This window comes from Molothrus ater, chromosome 23 (assembly GCF_012460135.2).
Source record: "Molothrus ater isolate BHLD 08-10-18 breed brown headed cowbird chromosome 23, BPBGC_Mater_1.1, whole genome shotgun sequence".
Lineage (NCBI taxonomy): Eukaryota > Metazoa > Chordata > Aves > Passeriformes > Icteridae > Molothrus > Molothrus ater.
The window spans coordinates 4,141,642-4,162,868 of NC_050500.2; the positions used below are offsets into that span (position 1 = coordinate 4,141,642).

Sequence of the window (21,227 nt, forward strand, 5' to 3'; positions counted from 1 at the left end):
TTCAGTAACCTCATCCATGGCTGGCATACTGTGCTGAAATACACTTGCTTTGTGATAAGTATTCACAATTTCTTTCCCCTCTTAATCATGCTGTTTTTTAGCAGGTAAGGAATTGAGGACAGGAACACTACTGCCCTTTCCTTTCTGTACAATGGTGGCTAATGTGCTATAGGTGACTCTAGAAAAAAACCAAAATCATTAATAATGTTAAGCCAGATAACTTAATCTTACAGGATGTTTTATTGTCAGCACAAAACTATAGATACCATGCTACCAGTTAGTAGGGTGGAATTAAAATTAATGATGTGCAATGTGAGTTATTGAACACTTCTGCAGAAATCTTGAATTAAATGCAAGCTGAATTCAACATCTGTTGCACATTTAACATTACTAACTTTGAACTTTCTAGTAATGCAGTTGCACTATTCAATAAAACAAAAAACCAAAATGTATCATAAATAAGTATTTTATAACTTTATTAAACTCAAGACATGACAATATTCAAAATACAAAGTGAATTATTTTTTATTCAATACTGTACACGATGCAGAAATATCAGTGCATTTCTATAGCATGTATTTCACCTTCATTTAGTTTGTACTAAAACAAATAAAAAGTAAGCTTAAAATAGCTCAAACATCTCATTCAGCAGTTTAAACTGTAAACACCTTGTTTACTTCTGTTAGGAGGAACACATTCATCTTCTGCACTCCTGTTAATGAGCACCCTTTCTCTTGTGCTTATCTGTGAGAGGATAAATGTAACCAAACCGAGCACAAGAAACTGCCAAGGTGGCACCTCAGTGAACTTCAGTGAATGGCTGAGGCACAGTGAGGAAAAACAGCAAAAGCAGCATCTGAAGCAGCAAGAGATGGGACTGACACTGTTCATAAATGGAATCATGTTTTTTCCTCATACCCTCTTCCTCCTCCCCTAAAATACTGAACAGAAACCAGAACACAAGGCCAGCTTGTGCTTCTGTGTTTCTGTATTTAATACAGTCATAATTTCAGACTCCAGGTGAGCACATAGTTGTTACTGCCTACCTAATAGCAGCCCTGTGGCTGCTCAGGACACATTCACACATTTCTAGGATCCAGCAGGAAAAGAGCAGCAGCAGAGGCTTAGCAATAGCTGGTCCAAGTCTCTTCTAGGAAAGACTGCAAAATTGAGCCAAGTGTGTCTAGCAACTGAATTCACAAAATCTAACTCACTTGAAAAATCTATTAGCATCAAATTAATTTGTAAGATAGATTAATCTTTCAGAATGCACTTCCAATATGCCTGCCAAGTCTTGAAGTGGGTATCATATCTTGCATTTACCTTCTTATCAGACATATCCCAGTAAAAGAGGACAGTCTGTTCTCAGTAAAATTACTGTGTAAAAGAAATTTTGGAAAATAGCTATTACAAAAACTGTACTGCATTACTTGGTCTGTTGTCTGCTTTATAAGTGACTCTTAAGCAAAGATCAATTTTTAATTTTTTTTTTTTTAATAATTTTGACTACCAAACATGTTCATCTAGGTAGCATACAACTGGCCAACTGTGATTACTGTCCCTCCGTGTCTCTCTGTAGATTTTCAGCTTACGTACCAGGACAAGAAAAGTCTTAAGAAACACATTGAATATATGCAGCATAAGAGGACTTTACCATCCACTTTTCAGTTCTCAGAGTACAAACTGCTCCTACTTCATTATCTGTAAGAACCTTGTAACATGGTAAAGTTCAGCTCCATCCCAAGCAACTGAGCTGAGCCTGTGCTCCCAGGCACTATGGGGAAACCACGTAGGACAGGTGTTTTCTTTTCAGGGGACCACCTATGTCCATTCTGGGCTTTGAGTCCAGTTTTATTGGGGCTGAGGTGGCTGTGCAGTTACCAGACCAGGACTGAACCTCAGTGTTAGAGCTCCTCTCCTCTGCTTCTCTGAAGAATTTCTCATACTTGTCCAAATAGGGAGGTCTCTCTGGTAGCAGATAGTAGTGCGTTGAACTGGCCTTCTTACCGTTTTCAATAATTGGAAGAATGCAAGGGACCCTGTTGGAAGATCCTTCACTGTTTTGTCTTTGTAGAGCTTTGCTGCTGACGTATTTAGGATCAGGTGCAAAGCTCTGGGTGGGGGGCATGACCCCATTGAGGTATGATGGGAGGCTTTTGGGGCTGGGGGTGCGGGAATTGCTGCGTGACAAAGGCTCTCGAGGGGGCACTTTGGGGGGCCTGTCTTCATCACTGTATGCACTGGAAGCAACCTCTGCTGACCACCTCCTGTAGTCTGGCTTGAGAGCCCGTGGGGGTATGGGAACCCTTGGTGGAATCTCTGGTTTATCTTCATCAGAAGTTGGAGATGACCTGTTGAAGTGTCCAGTTAGTCTTACTATGGGTTTATTGAGAGATCCAGCTGGCCCAGAGTGGGACCTTCGCAGGCGTCGATGCAGCTGCTGGGGGGGAGGATAAATACTGGATATGTACACATTTAGGCTCTGTGTAGGGTTGGCATCTTCTGGTTTTGGTCCTGCTGGAGCATCAAAATACGCATAATTGATTTGTCCACAGCCCCTAAAGCTCCGACGGCTTGGAGCACTGGATTTGAAAGGAGGAAGTTCATAATCTTCTAACAAAAAGTCAGTGTCTGAGCTAGTCAGGAATTCTACCTCTTTGTCAACCTCATCTGGAGTAAAGTCTTCAGATATAGGCAGAGGGGGTAGTGGCCTGCAGCTGCGATCATTAGAAGACGCAGACAGAAATGGAATTGGTCCATTCTTTATTGGCATGTGAGGAGGTGTTTCTTCAGAAACACAGCCCATGGTCAATGACAGTTTACTAAAGCCAGGAACGAGGTGGTCGTCGTACCTTGAAATTGGCTGTTCATTTTTGGGACTTACAGGAGGTGGGCTGGATTTCTGAGATGGGACTTGGATGCAACTTCCAGCAACGTGGTCATTCATGGAAGCCTGGTTGGAAGAGTGCCCTAAAAAAGTGAGAAATTCTTAGAGACACTTTTCTAAGTAATACTCCAGCACATGACCCTGTCACTGCACATTTAATTCCTTCTAATGCAACAGTAAATAATGTCTTCTCAATGTCTTCAAGTGGGAAATGCAGGTATTGCAGATCACGTCTGGCTGTGGATTTATGCATCAGTAGTGAAATGCAGGTATTGCAGATCACATCTGGCTGTGGATTTATGCATTAGTAGTGAAATGCAGGTTATTGCAGATCACGTCTGGCTGTGGATTTATGCATCAGTAGTGAAATGCAGGTATTGCAGATCATGTCTGGCTGTGGATTTATGCATTAGTAGTGAAATGCAGGTATTGCAGATCATGTCTGGTCGTGGATTTATGCATTAGTTAAGATAGTAGCAGACTATCTTATTGTTTTAGACAGTGCTCCAGTTAAGAGGTAGTTCAAAAGACCCCAAGCATAAGCAAGAGAGCTACAAAGATCCCAGCATAAGACTACAACAAGTACTTTTTTTACCAAATATTTTTTTCCATCAAAAGTGTAATGGCAGCTCAGAGGCCTCCTATGTACAAGGTGAATGGGAGGGGACTGGAAAACACTTGGATGCTTCAAGTGTTGTCTCTAGAGATGTTTCTCACGTACCCAGACACATGTGGATTTATGTGTAAGTGCAATCACACAACCATGTGGAGTGGTTGCTCTAAGGATAATTGTACAGGTAGTTATCTACACGAACATGTGTCACACATATGGGTGCATATGAATGTATTAGAAAGACAAGCAAATACAACAGAAGATTCAGAAAAGTTAAAGCCAGAAAAGACCACAGAACGATCCAAGAGTTCTTCTGCTTTGCATTAGCCAGTCGTTATTATCTAAAGCAACCTCTGCTAGGCTGCACAGGATGCTGAAATCATAGAGTGTGATGAGAAAAGAAACAAGAACAAGGCATGGAAACGATCGTTCAACTCCATGGTGTTATTGAGAAGTGCTGTCGGTTCCCGGAGCTGCCAGCAGGGAGCAGGCCCAGCCCAGAGCGGGGCCCGCAGGGATTGCAGAGGGAAATCCCCGACACCTCCTAGGGCCGTGTCTCAGCGGGACTTACCGATGGATGGCAAATGTTGCTCGGTTGATGGGTTTAAATTATATGTCACTGCTATAGGGTCCACACTGAAGAAAGTACTAAAAAAAGGAAGGAAAAAAAAAAAAGCCTTCATTGTAAATAAACCATAGGTCTGTACTGGCACAAGTATTCACGACACTAATTTCATAGACTTGAAGAAAAATTTTAGCCTCACTCACTTTTCAAATCCACTGTGGGTACCCCAGCAGGTTTTCAGGCTGCCCATGCCTTGACTGGTGTGAAGAAATCCGGTTTTTAAGGGGACTCTCATCTCCTGAGCAGCAACTCCTGCAGTTGACATCGTGCAGTGTTCTCTGAGGATGTCTCACAACCCTTGATATTCAGGACTTGGCAGGTTTCCTGCAGTTTTCATTCCCTTCAAGAGGGAGAACACAAATGTCAGAAATGCAAACCTGACGTTCCATGTCTCATCTGAAATTTCAGTATTCAAGGAATTAAATAGCTCTGTAGAAAGGCCTCCAATCCTAATACCTGCCAACTGGAAAACTTGACCAAGCTTCTTGTTTTGAGTCTGATTGCAAAATTAAAGTACAAAACAGGTAAGTTCTCCTAAAGAACTACACTACATAGAAAAAAAGGAAAATATGTTAAAGTACTGATATATGGCAGCTGTGTATCCCACAACTTCAGTTCTTGAACATAAACTACTAGTTACTCATGCAAAAAAAAGTTTTTTAAAAAAGTTTTCTGGAACAATCTAACCTTCCAGTAGCTACCTTCAGTTGTATCTTTGCTAAAGATTTTAGCTTCCAGTGTAACCAGCATGTAACTGCTGTTAAGTATTATCTTCCACAACCTTTGCTCTAATAGACAATTATTGACTAATTGAATTAGAATTCTAAAACTTCTTTTACATAAAACAGTAACTATTTTTAATTAACTTTAACGTTAAGATACTTTAAAACAGCCTCAAGTCTTCTAGCTATTTCAAACAAATTGGAAATCTAGTGATTTGAAATTATCTCAGCTGACACTGCTGTGCTGCATTCAAATCTATTCAGAATGTGTGAAGAATGCTTTATCAGGTCCATTTATGGCAGAAAAAATATGTTGGCAATTGCTTTATATTGAGTAAGTAATCAGTCTACAGAACAAATTGACTCACAGGACTTTGTTTAGGAAATTCATCAGGGAGGGGAAGGGGAAATGTAAAATTAGTCAGCATTCTGAAGGCAGGAGAAATTAAGTCCAAGACTGTAAAAAAGATGTTCTCTGGGTCTCTGCTTCATCTACACAAATATCCTACATTCAGCAAGTGCGCTATGGGCTGTTAAAAAAAAGGTACAAAAAACCTAACAAACCAAACCCCACACAAAACAGTTTAATTTCTATCTCTCTTGAGAATCAATACTATGAGTGAATTTGTCCATATCCCTCCACCAAAAGAATTCCATCTAAAGAAAAGTCAACCAACAGCTGAGGGCTGGCTGTATCAGGGCTCAGCAAACAAGGCAAGAAAATCCCTTCACAGAGTGATACTGCAAGAAAATGCAGTACAGACACAGGCAGTAGCTTATGCTCATGGTCAGTCTGCCCAAACCCAGGCATTCTATGCAGATGTGTAAGATTCCTTTTCCTTCAGCAGGAAATATCCATTGTACTTGTATGCAGTGTGAGGGATGGGCAAACTCCTAAGCAGGACTAAAGACAGTAAAGCAGGTGCCCAAGGATTAGTTTGCAATCCAGCATCACCATGTGCAATTTCTAAACAATTGTTTGAGAAAGAAAACTCTGCTGCACTCTTTCCATTTGGAATTGGTGCAGTATTGATCATCTTGAGGAAACAGCAGCTTCTGTATGTTTATGGTGTGAGACCCAATCCCATTCTCTTCAGGAGTGTGATGGTTTTCTCAGTTCTGACTGTCTGCATCAACAGAAGTGGGGTTGTTTTACTCACTGCCAGATACCCAATATATTTCAGGCAGGCATTTCAGAATAACTCTAGCCAGGAGACGTTAATAGAAGTGAAGCAGTGCTCTATGTACTGCAGCACAGTCCTGCTTCACTCAGCCCTCCTGGCTCTAGTAAAGACCATCCTCTCCAGACAACCTCCTTCACCCTGGAAATCTTTGCATAACACACTTCAGCTGGACCCTTCCCACGAACAGGAACTGCAGATATTTCATAGCAAAATTAAATAAAAACACAGAGCTCTGAGAAGCAATAACACAGTCCTGTAAGTGCAAGCAGAACCATTCTCTCCAGGGGAGCAAACACTGGAGATACCCATTTGTCAAAATGACTTCAGCCTTTATTAATGACTTAAGCATACAGTACACATATAGCACCAATTCTAAAATTACTCCATATCAACATAATTTCCAAATAAAACATTCATCTTCTCAGCTCACACTGTATTGAACAGTGATTTTTTTTTTGTGCCTCACAGATCCTATCTTATTAGCAACAAATCTACAAAAGAAAGAAAATTAATTAAGAGAGCTTAAGACTAATGCCTGCTATCCATTTCAATATTTCTGAAGTCAAATGCAAGTCACAAGTTAAAAAAACGCTGGTATAGAGCACTGATTACTCAGCAAATGATTGTACTCCACCTCAGTGTGTGTACAAGATCTGACAGGACCATGAGACATTGATTAGGATATAAAATATGAGGGGGGGAACAACTGCTGGAGTTTGAGAGCACAGGTAACTGCTGGCTGTGATAACACACAACCCTTGCAGGGCTTGTTAAGCCCAACCTCCACCTAATCCCACGCCTAAACCACTACTAGTAATTACTGTGTCAGCTTTCTGAATGCTGTCTAAATCTCAGCTCTCAAGACTGATAGTTGCACAATCACCTCTCTGAAATCTCTCTGGAATGCTAAGCTCAACATCTGAAACAGACTAAATATTTACATACTCTAGGAAAAGGTAATTTTCACTTGTTTCAGTCTTTATTTTTGAAAAATAAAGCACGATTTATATAGCCATAAAGCTTGCTTCATTCATCAATGAGCTCTTTGGGAATTCCCAGGTGATTTGCCTTGACATTTCAGAGAGTTATGAAACTGTCCTCTGTGCCTTAAGCTAGGATATCAAGAGAGGTAGTGCTTTCACTAAACCACCTAGGGACTTTTTCAGTGGAGTCTAGAGAAACGGTGCTTGTATTTTAAAACATGCATAAGCTTGTTTGAAACAGTATCTTAAGAGGGAGACATGAGAACAGCAATTGAATAAAAAGTTTGTATTTTAGACAGCATGCTCTTACTAAAGCTGAGTAGTATATATTATATTCTAGGAATTGGTATTAAAAAAAACAACAACAAAATTCAGCCATGAAGATGTAAACATCAACAGTTTTCACTGTTAACTGCTGTCCCAATTCTGCCTCCTTAAAAGTTTAAGGATCTAAACTTAGCCATAAATAACATCAAACTCTATTTGCTAAAGAAAATGGACACTGCACAGTAATGAAGCATTCCTGATCTCCCATTTGTGTGCTGCTCATTTGCACAGAATGGGCTTTCAGTTCTCTGCTTGTCTGACCTACTTATGCAGTTTATGGCATTTAGAAAGATTGAAGCACTTTTGAAGATGGCACAGTTTGTGTTATTCAAGAGGAATGGAGTACAAACTAAAAGTATGGCTGGCAATTTCTACAGGGCATTTACAGTCCAAGGCAATTGGAAGATTTGCTGGTGCATTAGGAAGCTGCTGACACCCTTCCCTGTAAGGCATGGTAACAGGGCAAAGGAGGTGCTGGTAATCACCCAGCTCTGCTGGTATTAACAAATATCAATAACAGCAAGTATTGGGGAGAAGATTGATTTTTAAATTTTTTTTACAAAGCCAAATATACCTTCAGACTTTAACAAAATGGCTATGTGTAAGCCAAAACCAGTCAAATGTATCCATAAATACTAGCATATGTCCATAGTGGGAACTGTGGACAGATTTTTGTGCTGAATTACAGCAAATACCCCAAATATCCAGTTTTCATACAGATACATATTAATAAATACTTGTGTTATAACCACAGTAACCCTCTGTTTAGAAACTAAGAAGCATTTGCATATGTATTTAGCCCAACCTATTGCCTATCACTGATCACACACAGAATCTTATTCCTCTGTTCCCTGTTCTCCCAGTCCCAATGCAACCAAGTATTTGAGGCAAGTTAAGTTCACAACAAAGAAAACCTTTCTGGTATACACAGTAGACCAAAGCATGCTCTAGAATGTTTCATGTAATGGGTATGGAATACAGCAACTTGCTGTACAGATTTCTGAATGCCTGTACAAACTCTGAACAGGTTTTATAAAGGCAGCACTCTTGACAAGGAGCTTATAATAATTCTTGTAAGAAATGGGAAAGAGGGGGAGGGAAAAGTAAGACTTGCTTACCACTTCTGGGAGGGGAAGAAACATGTCTACCTTAAATCCACAACCTATTTTTGCTCACCTTGCCACCACATTATCTTTAACAAATCTCAGAAGCAATTCACAGGAGGAGGGGCACATTTTTGCACTACAAGTCATCTACTCCAGCTAGCTGTTCCTTATTTGACAATGTGATGTAATTTCCTTTTTCTCCTCTGACTTTCTATTTAACGTAAGTACCTGAGATAGAGCCACCCTTTTCATATTTAAGTATTTCAGACTTCCAAGTATTGGACTTTAAAAACCTGTTAATATACTTTCTGGAACTCCAAATACTTATAAAAAATATTCAAAATTCTGTTTCTCTAGTTCTTATCCCTCAAGTTCTTCTGTCTTTGCAGCTAGATGAATGCTGAGTAACCCAACACTTGGCAGAAACAGTCTCATGAGAAAGTTAGTTTAAATCTTTTCACTTAATAAATAATTGGATCTTCTTTACTACACACCAAACCTCCCCAGTGCAGTTCAGTATTCCTGAGTCACAGGCCAAAGCATGCTCAGATACAGGCCTCAGAAAGTATTTCCATTTATAGGAATTATATTCTTTACAGTTATTGTATAAATCAGTTACATTCTTAACTTTGGGATATTTTTCTACACATTCTGCCAACCAGACATGGACCACTCTGTGGTAAAGAATTAAAGACTATGATCACTAAACAGTCAAATCATGGGTGCTTGCAAATAAAACTAATCCTATGGGTATACAACAGACAAATCAACTCAACAGCAGACAAACTCTGTATTTAGATTGTAACAGTCAGCTATTGGAATATATTCAAAGAACCAAAGTTCATCAAGGAGTTTAAATTCAGTTAAAATTTGGGCTACCATTTCACAGTCCTACACAGCAAATGGGAGTAACCTTTAAATTGCCAGTAGAAAACTAATAATTAAATAGCAAGGCAATTGCCTTGCCTCTGCTTGTCAAGATTTCAGATGCATGCTTAAGGTATGGTACTTCACCCTCCTGAAAATTTTAATGTGAATATAGACAGCTTACATTCAGGAAATAAAAATTCCTTTCTAGCTGACTCAGACTCATAACCATAGTGTTAGACACACTGTGATAAGTTTTAATTCTCTTTTCTACTACAGAGAACTGGAACTGTTTTTCTCTGAAGTAAGTCCTGTACTGCAGAGCATGGCAGACATAGGGCTTCACCAAGAACATATGCCCACCAACTCAACAGGTAGGTTTTTATTTAAAAAAAAAATCAGAAAATTATGCCATATTGATAGATTACTAAGGAAAGACAGCTAAGCTTGTGCATAAAGTAAATTGAGCAGTTTAACAGATTATAAGTGCAATTCACAAATGCATTTGTGATGCAGAGGCATCATTCACCTTCCATTCCAGTACAACAAAGATTCAGATATTCCCAAAATGACCAAAGACACCTTGCCCCCAGAGCCTTTCCCATCCAGCTAATATGTAAAGAGGTACTGTTATCTTTGGATCAAGCACAATACATTTTTTGCTTATTCAGAATAATAAGCACAGGGCCCTTGGTCAGTGACAGCAGAGCACTGAAACCTCCCTGGAGTCCCCAGCTCGCTCTGCTGTCCATGCTGAAGGATACAGCGATGTCTCCAGATTTAACCACCACAGACTGGCTATTTTAGAAAATCGAGCATAAGTGCGTAATGAGGTATTAAGTCACAAAGAAATGTTTATTCTAAATTAAGCCAGCCTAAATTAGAGTGCGAAGCGCAGAGCCTGAGCCCACAGTGCGGTCTCTTGTTTACTCACAGGAGCAGCTCGGAAGGAGGGAGAGAGCCCTGATACTGTTTCGGGTCAGGCAGAAAACGCGTGGCACGCCACGTTGATTTTCAAGAATGTGGCTGCGGGCTGCGCTGAGCCCGGGCGGGTCCCGTCCCCCTCGGAGGGACCGCGGCCGCAGCCAGCGGGGCGGGTGTCGCCCCGGGATCCCCCGCCAGCCCCGGGGGAGCGGAGCCGCAGCGGCTCCGGCCCTGCTCCCCCCGCCCCCTTAGCACAGAGCGCGCTCCCGGCTCCTCCCGCCGCGCCGCCGGCCCTCGCTCCCGCCCGCCGGCGGGGCCGCACCGCCGCTCCGAGCCCCGGGCTCGGCCAACCCCGCCGCCGCGGCCCGACCCACTCGCATGTACCGCCGGATCCGCCGGCCCCCGCTTCCCTCCCCAGCGGCGCGGCCCGGCGCGGCAGGGACAGTCCGGGCCCAGCAGCGGGCGGGCAGCCCCGGTGCGGCGGGCGGGCGGGCGCGGGGGCCGCCATGGCCGCGGGGGCGCGGGAGGCGCCGCGGGGCCGTCACTCACTCACCCCGACAGTGTCGCGCAGCTCCGCGCGGCCGCCGGCGCCACACGCATGCGCCGCCCCAGCGCCGGTCACTGCCGCGGCGCGCGCCGGCCGCCGCTCTTATGCAGGGGGGCGGAGCCGCGGGTGGCCCCGCCCCGCGCGGCGCGTTCGTCACGGGAGGCCTGAAGGGGGCGGGGGCGCGCGCGCCCGTGAGGGCGGTGTGGCGGCTTCTGGTTCCGCTGGGCGCGGGGGCCGCTGCGCTTCCCGGCGGGGCCTGGGCGCAGGCGGTGCTGCCGCTGCTGCTCTGTGCCCGCCGGCGGGAACGGCCCCCGGGCGCCCTCTGGGCGGTACCGCCTCCGCCTTGGCAGCCCTTTCCGCCCCGGCCTGCGGGACCGGCCGCCTCCGGGCTCAGGGAGAGCGGCGTTTGCCAGGCGGGGGGAAGAACGAGGAGCTCGCGCTCGGCCGCTCACGGCAGCGGGCAGGCAGCGCCCGCCCCGGGATGCTGAGGCGGTGCCGCTCGGTTCTCCAGCGCTCGGTGCCCTGCCCTGGCCCTCTGTTTGCCTTTCCCTGGCCGGGCGCTAGTCCTTCAGGGCAGCTGCTCCCCGCTTCTCCCGTGCCCGCGTTCCCGTTCCCTGTGGCGGCGGTCACTCGTTCTGTCCCCCCCGGCCTGTCGGGGTCCCGTCCCGGCGCTGTCAGGGCCCCGCACTGCCCGTCTGTGCGCGGAATCTCCCTCCGCCTCCCCCGGGCTCGGAGCCGTCCCCGCCGGCAGCAGGGAGCGCTCGCTCCCGGCCCGGCTCCGAGCGAGCGGGGCTGGGGCGCGGGGCCTGGGCCGGGGGAGGCGGCGGCCGCGGCTCCCAGTGCTTTTCCCCCGTGCTTTTCCCCCCGGTGCTTCTCTCGCTCTCTCTCCCCCCCCTCCCCGGTGCTTCTCTCTCCTCTCCCCCCGTGTTTCCCCCGTCGGTGCCTCATGATTTTCTCTCGTAAACGGGCCCGAGGTGGGGCCAAGCCTTGCCCACGCGTGTTGATGACCGAGTATTTTGCAGTCACGGGGAATCCCTGTCCTTTAGCGTTACCGGAAGGAGAGAAAACGCCAAACCTTTTCACTGTCGTAGGAATTGGTCTTGTGAATGTCAGTTTTCTTGAAGTAGGCATATTTGTGTTGAAATAAATCTATCATCATGTGTAATGATTTATTTGGCATCTTGAAAAATATGAGTGGGCTCTTGCAGATTTGGCATAGATTTGTGGTGGTAAATAAACTGCAGTGGTCAGAAAAGGAGGATTCATAGTGAAAGCTGCTGTTTAAGGACTTGAGAGCATTTACAAGTGATGCTGTTCATTACAGCATAAACAATAAGAATCAGGCTTTTGATCAGTTTTGCTCTATACTGCAACAATTTCTTTTTTGGAGAAAGAAAGACCAGTGTGGGACTCTTGAAACTCCTAGCATGGAGAGGTGCTGACAGTAGGATCAACAAAATGTGTCTTCTATCTATACTCTTTGGACTGGAATAGTTACTAATACTTTAAGAAAGAATTCTTGATTTCATTGCCTGATGTGATGCATGTCTGCAGTTGACTTCTCCTCTTTTCTCTTTGGGGTTTCTTTTGGCCTCTGGTGAAAATCTCCCCATCCACCCTTGTTCTTAGGGACAATAAGATCTCCTACTTATGTGTTTTTATCATAGGAACTGTTGTACTGCTGTAAAAATACAGGTGATGTGAGAAAAAAGGGCAGGGTTATAACCTAGGAGAGATTTCCAGTGTGGAAAATGATGAAGAGGCCCTCTAAATTTGACTGGACATGTTATGCAGGTGAGAGAAAGTGAAAAGAATATAGGGGGAAGTAGAAGCCATGAAAGGAAGGAGGGGAGAGAGTGTGGGTTTGTGATTTTGATGAGTTGGGCTACACTAACAGAGACTGCAGGATGTTTGTGTTCTGGTGGCAGTGGCTTGTGCTGAACTGTACGTGCTCAGAGACTGCTTCCAAGTATTTGCTGTACTTCTATTGTTCTGGACTTGAGGACCGTGACTAATTACTCCTGTGGATAAGCTGGCCCTGCAACATGAGTTATCTCAAGTTTAAATTGTCCTGGTTGCATGAGGAGAAAGTAATTTCTTTTTATTTTCCTTTCTTTTTCTCTTTTTATTTTTTAAATTCTGATGTGTTGATGTACATGCTGACTGATATGCAAACAGCCCTAAATGTTGTAATGAATGGATACAAAGGACAAACTTGAAATGTTTTTCACAGAATGTTGACATGACTTCAGTAGGACAAACTCTTGTAGTGCCTCTGTAGTGGAGCATGAGGAATAATAGATGTTTGACTTCTTTGCTTCTTGGTAGCTGAGAATCTTTGATGGAGGGAAAAGTCTTTCTGGTATTCCCTACAGGTGTTACCCTGTGGCCCCTGTGCTTCTATCAGCAGGCCTTGTTTGATTTTGTTAGATAATTTTGGAGCTAGTTCATGTGCTTGTAATTGTATGGAATTTTTGTCTCTTACTGTTAAATAAGTTTACCCATGGCCTTTGTTCACTAAAACTCCATGCCTTAAATCTCTGATTGTTCTACTGAATAAAAACATTTAGTAATGGTGTCACTTGCAGTAGTTTCTGTGCTGACTTGAGGACAGAGGAAATTGAATTCTGCAGCAACAGTTACATTCCCATTTCTCTCCCTTCTTTGCAACCACCTCATAGCTCTGTAGGCATGTGTAAACCACATTTTGTAATTTGCTAAGTGCCCTGAAGACGAACTCCTAAGTAGTCTTCAACACCATGGGTCATCAATACTAATAACAAGTCTGCTAAAAACAACAGCCCAGTATTATGAGAGGCCTTAAACCTCTCCTGTAGCAGATTTGGAGATGGATAGCAGACTTTTCTGTAATTAATAAATGAAATGTCTGAATTCTGGGGGGAAAAAAAAGAATAGCATGGTCTTTCATTCATGATACTGCCTTTCATTTGAGGATTCTCTTTGCAGAGAGAATCCCAGAGGTTCTCAATGCCCTTTGATCAGTTGTCCTGTTTCTAGCTTGCTTTGCAGTCCCCTTCATATTTCCTGTTTTCAACACTTAAGATTTTCAGTTGCTCCTTCTGTTTGTTTTGAGAGGAAAAAAGGCATACATGTAAAGCAGCAGCTGAAGAAGCAAAAGGCAAAATCTTTTTAGGAAGCCAGAAAATTGCAAAAAACTTAATACTGAAAGACTTAGTGGAAAATAATAGATATGTATTTTAATATAGATAAAGCTCTTTAGATTGTTGTGATTTTTTAAGCCTCCTTCTATAAACAACAACCTTGTTTTACAGTAGCTGCTGCTGTATTATTGCTTAATCATACTTATTTGTGGTAGATGCTCTTGAGCAGGAAGCTTGGGGTTTTTTTTCCATGCTCTCTGGTAAGCATGCCTCCTGTCTGGTTGCCTGAAAGGGAATGAGTAGCTTAGACACTTTTCTTTTTGGCCTTGTTAATGACTAGAAAAGGTAATTGTGGTCAGTCATCAGAGAGGAAAAGCTTTCCTGAAGAGAGGTAAACAGAGTGCAAGTTGGATGCTGTGGTGTTAGTTTTTGCATGACTAGTTCTGTGAGGGAGGGTGCTGGGGATGCATTTCTGTTGCACCTCCAGAGGTGCTTCTGCAGAGCCAGGATCGTGTGTCACAAGTTATGTCCAAAGTAGCCTTTCTGAACACTTTAGTAAGGCATTGCCTGGGACAAGCAAACCTAGCAAAATGCAGTGCAGAAGGTGCTTTATGAATCCATCTTTCCATCATGAGAAGTCCTGAATTCTGTCATTATTCAACAGATTAAAATTCAAGACAATGGCCTTGGTTTGGATGCTGACTTCCAAAAGAAATGAGTTATCATGTGGCTCTTGCCTCTTTCTTAAAAATCACACCCTTTGCCTCAAGCAGAACCAGGATGTGCACAGTGGGAGTTAAACTATGCAGTCCTTATTGCATTTTATCTTATTCAGGTACTTATCTCCTGTTCTGTTCTGTGCTAATCTGGCTGAGTGGATCTACACATGAACGTTGAGGTTAAGGACTCTGGTGGTACTCTCTGACATGAAAATGTAAACAAACGATGGAGATAAGAACATTCTCAGTTACCTAAGTTTTGAACATGTACCACCCCGAACTGAGGGAAAGCAACTTAATGTTGCTTTTCATGTTTATTCCAGGGGAAAAAACAATACATCTGGGACACATGAGAATTGCTGCAGCCTCACTGAACTGACAACAGAGAAGTCGGAGACTGGTGCAGTGGCTGTAAACTGATGTGCTGGTACATGAGTGGAGGAATATCTCCCAAATTACAAGCAGTTAACCTTTATACTTCTATTCTTACTGCACGGGGGATGCTGCATGGTGTCCCGTGGTGCTTCCTGTGGGATAGAGGAAGGAAGGGAAGGGGCAGAGACAATGAGTTTAAGGCGTTCACAGATCAGCAGTGCAGACTCTCGCATAACAAGGGTAAACTACGGTGCAACTGTACAGACCTGATGCTGAAATTCAGCTTTGAACAGGGGCCATTACTCAGTCTTTGTTTGAATTGTCCCTATACAAGAATTTAAAGCAATTGGATAATGCTAATTTGTCTCTTAAGCCATCTGCAGAAGCTGACACAGATAGCAAATCTTTTATGCTTCAGGCATGTGGAAGTGGTTTGTGATGCAAACATACTATCTAAAAGTGGAAATACAGCGTGGCTTTTGTGAGTTCTTGTCTGTGTACCTTGATTAGATCTCTGTCTCAGTGCTGCAAATACCAGAAGTTTTACTTGCTTCAAAAACCAGTCAAAAAAGCCTGATGAAAGAAAAATCCATTAAGGCTCTAGGGAAAGTGCCTTGTATCAGACTGCTGGGAACTGCAGGGAGGGGAAGTTGCCCACTGCCCTAAACATTTGTTTCCTTTTTTTAACCCATGCTAGGGCAATACTGGATTAGGTGGACCTTGGGATTTGGGGCAGCACAGCTGTTGTTGGAATGCATCTGTATTTTTCATTCCATTTTATATTTGTTAGACTTTTCCATAATTTTCTGTTTATGTAACTGGGTATACAATGATTTATTTCTGCTTACAAGATTCAGCTCAGGCCCTTGTCTGTGGAGTTGAATCCTTTCAGGATAGGGCTGTGCTGTTCTTTGAGTCTAGAGACCAGGAAGAAGGGAACAGCTCTAGGAGAGTGCTACAAAACTTTTTCAGAGTAAGAATTCCTTGTTGCTGTGAATGAGGAACATGTGCATACTTCATTGGTCAGATTTGTATGAATGCAGTTGCACCAGCCAGGTGTAGGGCAGAATGAGTGTCTTGCATTTCCAGTTTAGCCAGAAGACCCACAGAAGGGAGGAAACTCATGGGTCAGTAAAGGAGGGCTAAATTAGAGGTTAGCATATTCAAGTGTCTAGACAGCGAATACAGACATACTGCAAAATTCAGTCTGTCAGGGAGTGGAGAGTCTAGATTAAAAAGCCATTTCAAAGGCACGTTGCCTGAATGGGGTAATCATGTGCTCAGACTTTTTCAGCACATAAGCATAAGCTGAGTGAGGGAAGAGATCAAAAAAGGACACAAATATTGACACAGTCTGTAGCAGCTTAGACTGGAATGGAACTCGATAAATTAAAAATAGCTGGTTGTTCACACTTGTGTTTCCCAGAAATGGCCACAGCCACATCTGTTTTTTACCATCCATTCTGTAATACTTGAAGAACTCACAAGAAGTGTGACCTCCTTCCTCCTGCTGTAGAGACATTGTTACACAGTCCTCCCAAACTGAGTTCATTCTTGCTCTCGGGCATGTAAACCGTGCATGTAAACTGGTCATCAGGAAGCTTTAGTCTGGTGAAATACCCAGAGCTCACTTAATCCACTAAGATTGTGTGCTTTTAGGGCATTGTGTGCTTTTAGGGCATTGTGTGCTTTTAGGGCAGTGTGTGCTTTTAGGGCAGTGTCCAGAGATGTTCCACTGGAACAGGACGCTGGGCACATCAACAGAGGAGCTGACTCAAATCCCAGTTTAACTGCTCTGGTGCATCCCATCTCCTTCTGTGCAGAGCCAGAGGACTTGTTGTCAGCTGACGGCTCAGTTGTGTTTTTATGCCCTTTAGGCACGGTATTTCACACAACTGTAGTGTTGTGCACAATGACACTTTGGGGGAAGTTCCAGGAATCCATCTATGTGCAGTGTTAGGGTCTGCAGCCCCACTGAAGTTTCTTTTCAGCCTTCACAAGAACATGTTGTATTCTGTTACCTTTGTCTACTACACTATTTCTTTTTCAGTGTGCTTTTTTTTTTTGTCACGCTCATTTCACTGCACTCAGTACATAGACATTGTCTTGGTGGCAAAGCCTGACAGCTATTGCATGCATTCACACACAGTATTTTGCAAGTAGAGGTGTCTCTCCTTCAAAACAACTAGAGTCTTGTTTTCAGGACCAAACAGGAACTCTTGAAAAATTCCTAAATATTGCTAGATTCTGTAACTGCTGTGTATTTGTATTGGCAAGCCTAGAAGTCATCAGTCTTTTACAGTCATAATTAGACAGTAAGCTTCACTGGGACTGGCAGTAATGGTAGGAGTCAGCTCTTTGTTTTTCAGTGCCTTGTTCTATCATTTTTAGCTATTAAAGATAAAATACCATAGCCCATTCTTTTGATAAAATACTTTATTTATAGAGTAATTTAAGGAAATGTCCCTGTCTGGCAGTCACACCTGAGCAGGGACTGAGGCCCCTGTGCAGCTGCACACCCACATTTCCACAGTCACACCAGGTTTCCCATCACAGTCTCAGACATCCTGATCCATGAAATAATTTAATCTTGGCTAAATAACTAAATAACAAAACAACAGTTTGAGATGGTGCCTCTGAGAAGGCACCCCAAACAAAGGGGCTTTTAAATCCTTGCAGTCTAAGCATGCAAAAGTCCAGGGCTTGTGCTGCTGTCTCTGTGTCCCTCCCCTGGCTGGGCCACAGTCCCCAGGCCCTTTGTTGTGCTAAGGGTCAGCAGCTCACAACCCCTTTTTTTGGTGCTCTACCTGAACTGTTGCTACACTGAATGGATTCCCCAAAAAATATCATCAATATCCATCCTTGTGATCTCTACAGAAGAAAGAGTAGGCAAAAGTGACAGCCTAGAATTATAGCAGACTGTTAAAAAAAACATCACCCAGGGAAGCTTGAGATGCCTTGTGAATCACAGGGATATTTTTGAGACCTCTGAAAGCAGGGGAAGGAGATTGCACAGATTTTGCAAGATTTGAAGGTGGAATAGTGAGTGGCTTTGGTGAGTCAGGGAGGTAAAAGCAGACTGAGCAGGAAGGACAGTGGGAGTAGAGCTCATCTGGTTCTCATTCTGAACCAGTAATTTCAGTGGAAAAGCTGTATATATAGAAGCAGGATTTGGAAACAGTTCTAAGTGTATCATTGTAGAAATTAATAGTTTGGTAACTTGATTCCCAAGTAGTATAAAGTTAATTTTACTCTTATTTAAGATTCTGCCTATGTGGGGCATGTGGAAGGGGACACAACTGTCTGCCAAGCATTTGTATTTTGAGCTGTGTGTTTGTATTTGCACTACTCATCCTGTAGCACAGACACCCCCAACAAATTGAGACAGTGCTGGTGAACTTGCTTCTGGGGTTTTTTTGGCATGTCAAAATCTGACATGTGTTTTAATGTCTATTTATGACTGGCATCTTTAATTCCAGAACTTAATGCTCTACTCACCTGAGTGGATTTGTGCCTTCTAATGAAACACAAATTTTCTGAGAAGTGAATTTCTACTGAACCTAATGATTTTGCTGGGGAAATAGGTTGATCAACATATCTGAATTTTGGCTCTTAGAATTAAATAGCTCAAAACTATTTTAAATATTTATTTAGAAGTATTTTAAATTATGTCTCTCAATTATAAAAATACAAATTAAGGGAACAATCTGATTCTGTATGTTTCTCTACTCCTGCCCTCAACCCCTCCCAAAAACTCCACCAAAAATACTTTTTCCTCCTTTAATTACCACATTGAACTATATCAATTGTGGAATTATTTTCCAAATACTGAAGTCATTTCTGTGTTAAAATGTAAGAAATTTGTGAGGGATAATTAATTTATGAAATTTCTTGGGTTTAATTACATTGCAAAATAATTAATGTGACTTTTGAGCAACTAAATAACTTGAGTTTTTAGCACATCTTTAACTACTTAAATTATATGTTGTTTGTGCTGTCTTATAGCCTTTTAATTGTTAATCAAAATGGTGTGAATACCTTAGTTGAATATATAATCTTTAGTCAGTTTGGAGGCATGTGGTGTTTATATTTTTAGTAAGGGTTTGTGGTAATGAGATTGAGATGTTGAAAGTAGGTATGAAGAATAAAGTATGATTGAACTGAATTTGCTGTTGAGCTTAAAATATAGAGAGGAGGAAAATATTCCTGTTGCATGGCTGGAAATAGCTGTGCAGGGAGAGCAGTGCTGCAGGGTCTGGGTGCTGGGGCTGCACCTGCGTGGCCAAAGCCCTACATCCACAAGTGCAGAAATTCCTCCTCTCTTGAGCCTGCACTCTCTTCCATCCTCTGTGGGCTCACTGCAGGTTTGGGAGCTGGAATTTGTTGTTGGAAGCCTCTTCTCCTCCTTCTGGGATCTGCTGAATTTCTTTATGGGTTCAGGGCAGAGCAGCTTCTTGTGTGACCAAACTGAGCAGATTTTACTGGGCAGGAGCTGCGAGCTGGGGGTGACAGTGGTGGTGGCCTTGGCATGGAAACTCTTGTCCTGTTCCTGGGTTTTTCTGTGTTTTGTTCTCCCTCCATTGCCTGTGCTTCCTCCTTTGTGATTCCTACGTGCTGATGAACAGAGGAAGAATAATTTCATTTGTATTATAGCACCTGGGAATCCTATCCCAGATAAACTTGAGCATTTCCAGGAAGTCAGAGGTACTTCTCTTTAAAACATCATTAGTTTGTCTTTGTTTTCTCCTTCTCTAATTGGCACTTTCCATTCTAATAAACCAACACCCACAAACTGTGCAGCCACATGATCTTTTCAGTTAATACAAATCGTCATTTCCAGTCCAATAGACTCAGTTAATTGTGCAAACCTGCAACACACCCATAAAGTGGCTATCAGGTTTGTTATGCAACGATGACTCATGAAGGAAATGTGGAGTGTAATTAAATACAGTGATGCAAAGATAGTAGTATGAAGCCAAAATCAAAGTATAAGTGATAATCATCTGTATTAAATGTTTGTTTCTGCATGTTGTTTTCAGAAATTACTTAAATTATAAGTTATCTGGCTGCTGTACACATGCCTGGCATATGCTTGGACAAGTTAAAAAGTGACCTGCAAACCTGTAAATAAGCTGAACTAAGTCTGCTATCAAAATAGTCTTTTGAGGAAGGAAAGGTATGTAGCTCAATCTCAGATGTGTCACGCAGGCACTTTCTAATTCTGGTGTGATCTCCCAGGTTTTCTGGTCTTGTGAGAAGCAATAGTTTCAAAGTAAAGCCTCCACGAAGTTTTTGCTATTAAATGATTTCTAGCAATACAAGTCTATTCTCCAAGTTACTTTACTGTTTCCACTCTCTAGCAGGGAAAGATGCTGTCTGTGTATCAATGAAGAATTTTGAGCTTTATGCAGAGGACAGATTTTTTGCTGATGGGTTGATCTCTCTTAAATACTCTTTTTATAACTTTGAAATGAAGCTTCCCATATAGAAATGCTCACATGCAGGAGGATGGCTGCACAGTACTCTGCAATTATGGGTTTTTTTAGCTTTTCCCAAGCTGATTGCTGTATAAGAGAGCACTTTCTTGTCTAACACACACAACTAACACTGGTGCTAACCTCTGGCACGTTCATGGTAAGTTAAGAATTGTTTTTCTTGTCTGTCAGATGGTATTGTGTTCCAGTGCAGCAGCTGACAGCAGCTCAGCAGCATTGTCTCCTGAAGGCAGCTGGCTGACTCCCAGAAGACAGCCCACATTTCAATGGAAAAAAAAGATAATCCAGAAATATGTGTAATGAAAGTAACATCCATTCAGGATCTTCTGGGTGTGTGTGAATACCAAAACAGTGCACTAATTGAAGTTCTGAATTTCAGTCTTCTGCTTGGCTTTGGATCCAATAAAAGCCAAGAGATTTGTGTGGGGGAATAAATGTAACATGAGAAATGCCCTAATGGGTCAGACCCACAGCCCATCTAGGCCAGTAACTGAACTCCTGTGGGAGCAATAGCAAAGGCTGCTTTGAGAAAAGATTACAAACCTGGATGCTTTTGTGCTCCAGTCCTCCTGCACTCTCCCAGGGGCCTTGGCTGTCCTTGTCTGGTCCTGTATTTGCTGGTTACAGATCAGTTTTTCAATGCTTTTGGTCCCATTTTGAACCTGCTGAGTGCAGTCACCTCCACAGCTTCTGCTGGCAGCAGGATCTGGGAGTTTCTTGCTCATAGTGTA

At 42.9% G+C, this 21,227-nt stretch overlaps 1 protein-coding gene across 4 annotated transcripts; it reads right to left on the reverse strand.

The window, feature by feature from the left end:
- Positions 1-450: 450 nt before the first annotated feature.
- On the reverse strand, positions 451-10,851 carry ERRFI1 (ERBB receptor feedback inhibitor 1). Of its 4 annotated transcripts, none has more exons than XM_036396290.2 (4): positions 10,792-10,851; positions 4,269-4,465; positions 4,072-4,148; positions 451-2,970 (listed from the first exon to the last, which is right to left on the reverse strand). In XM_036396290.2, the coding sequence occupies exons 2-4, from the start codon at positions 4,388-4,390 to the stop codon at positions 1,775-1,777; spliced, it is 1,395 nt and encodes a 464-aa protein (XP_036252183.1). In that variant the 5' UTR covers positions 4,391-4,465; positions 10,792-10,851; the 3' UTR covers positions 451-1,774. The 4 variants fall into 4 exon arrangements, with proteins under 4 accessions (XP_036252183.1, XP_036252182.1, XP_036252185.1 ...); XM_036396289.2 differs by lacking the exon at positions 10,792-10,851 and adding an exon at positions 10,623-10,718; XM_036396292.2 differs by lacking the exon at positions 10,792-10,851 and adding an exon at positions 10,249-10,357.
- Positions 10,852-21,227: the final 10,376 nt, after the last annotated feature.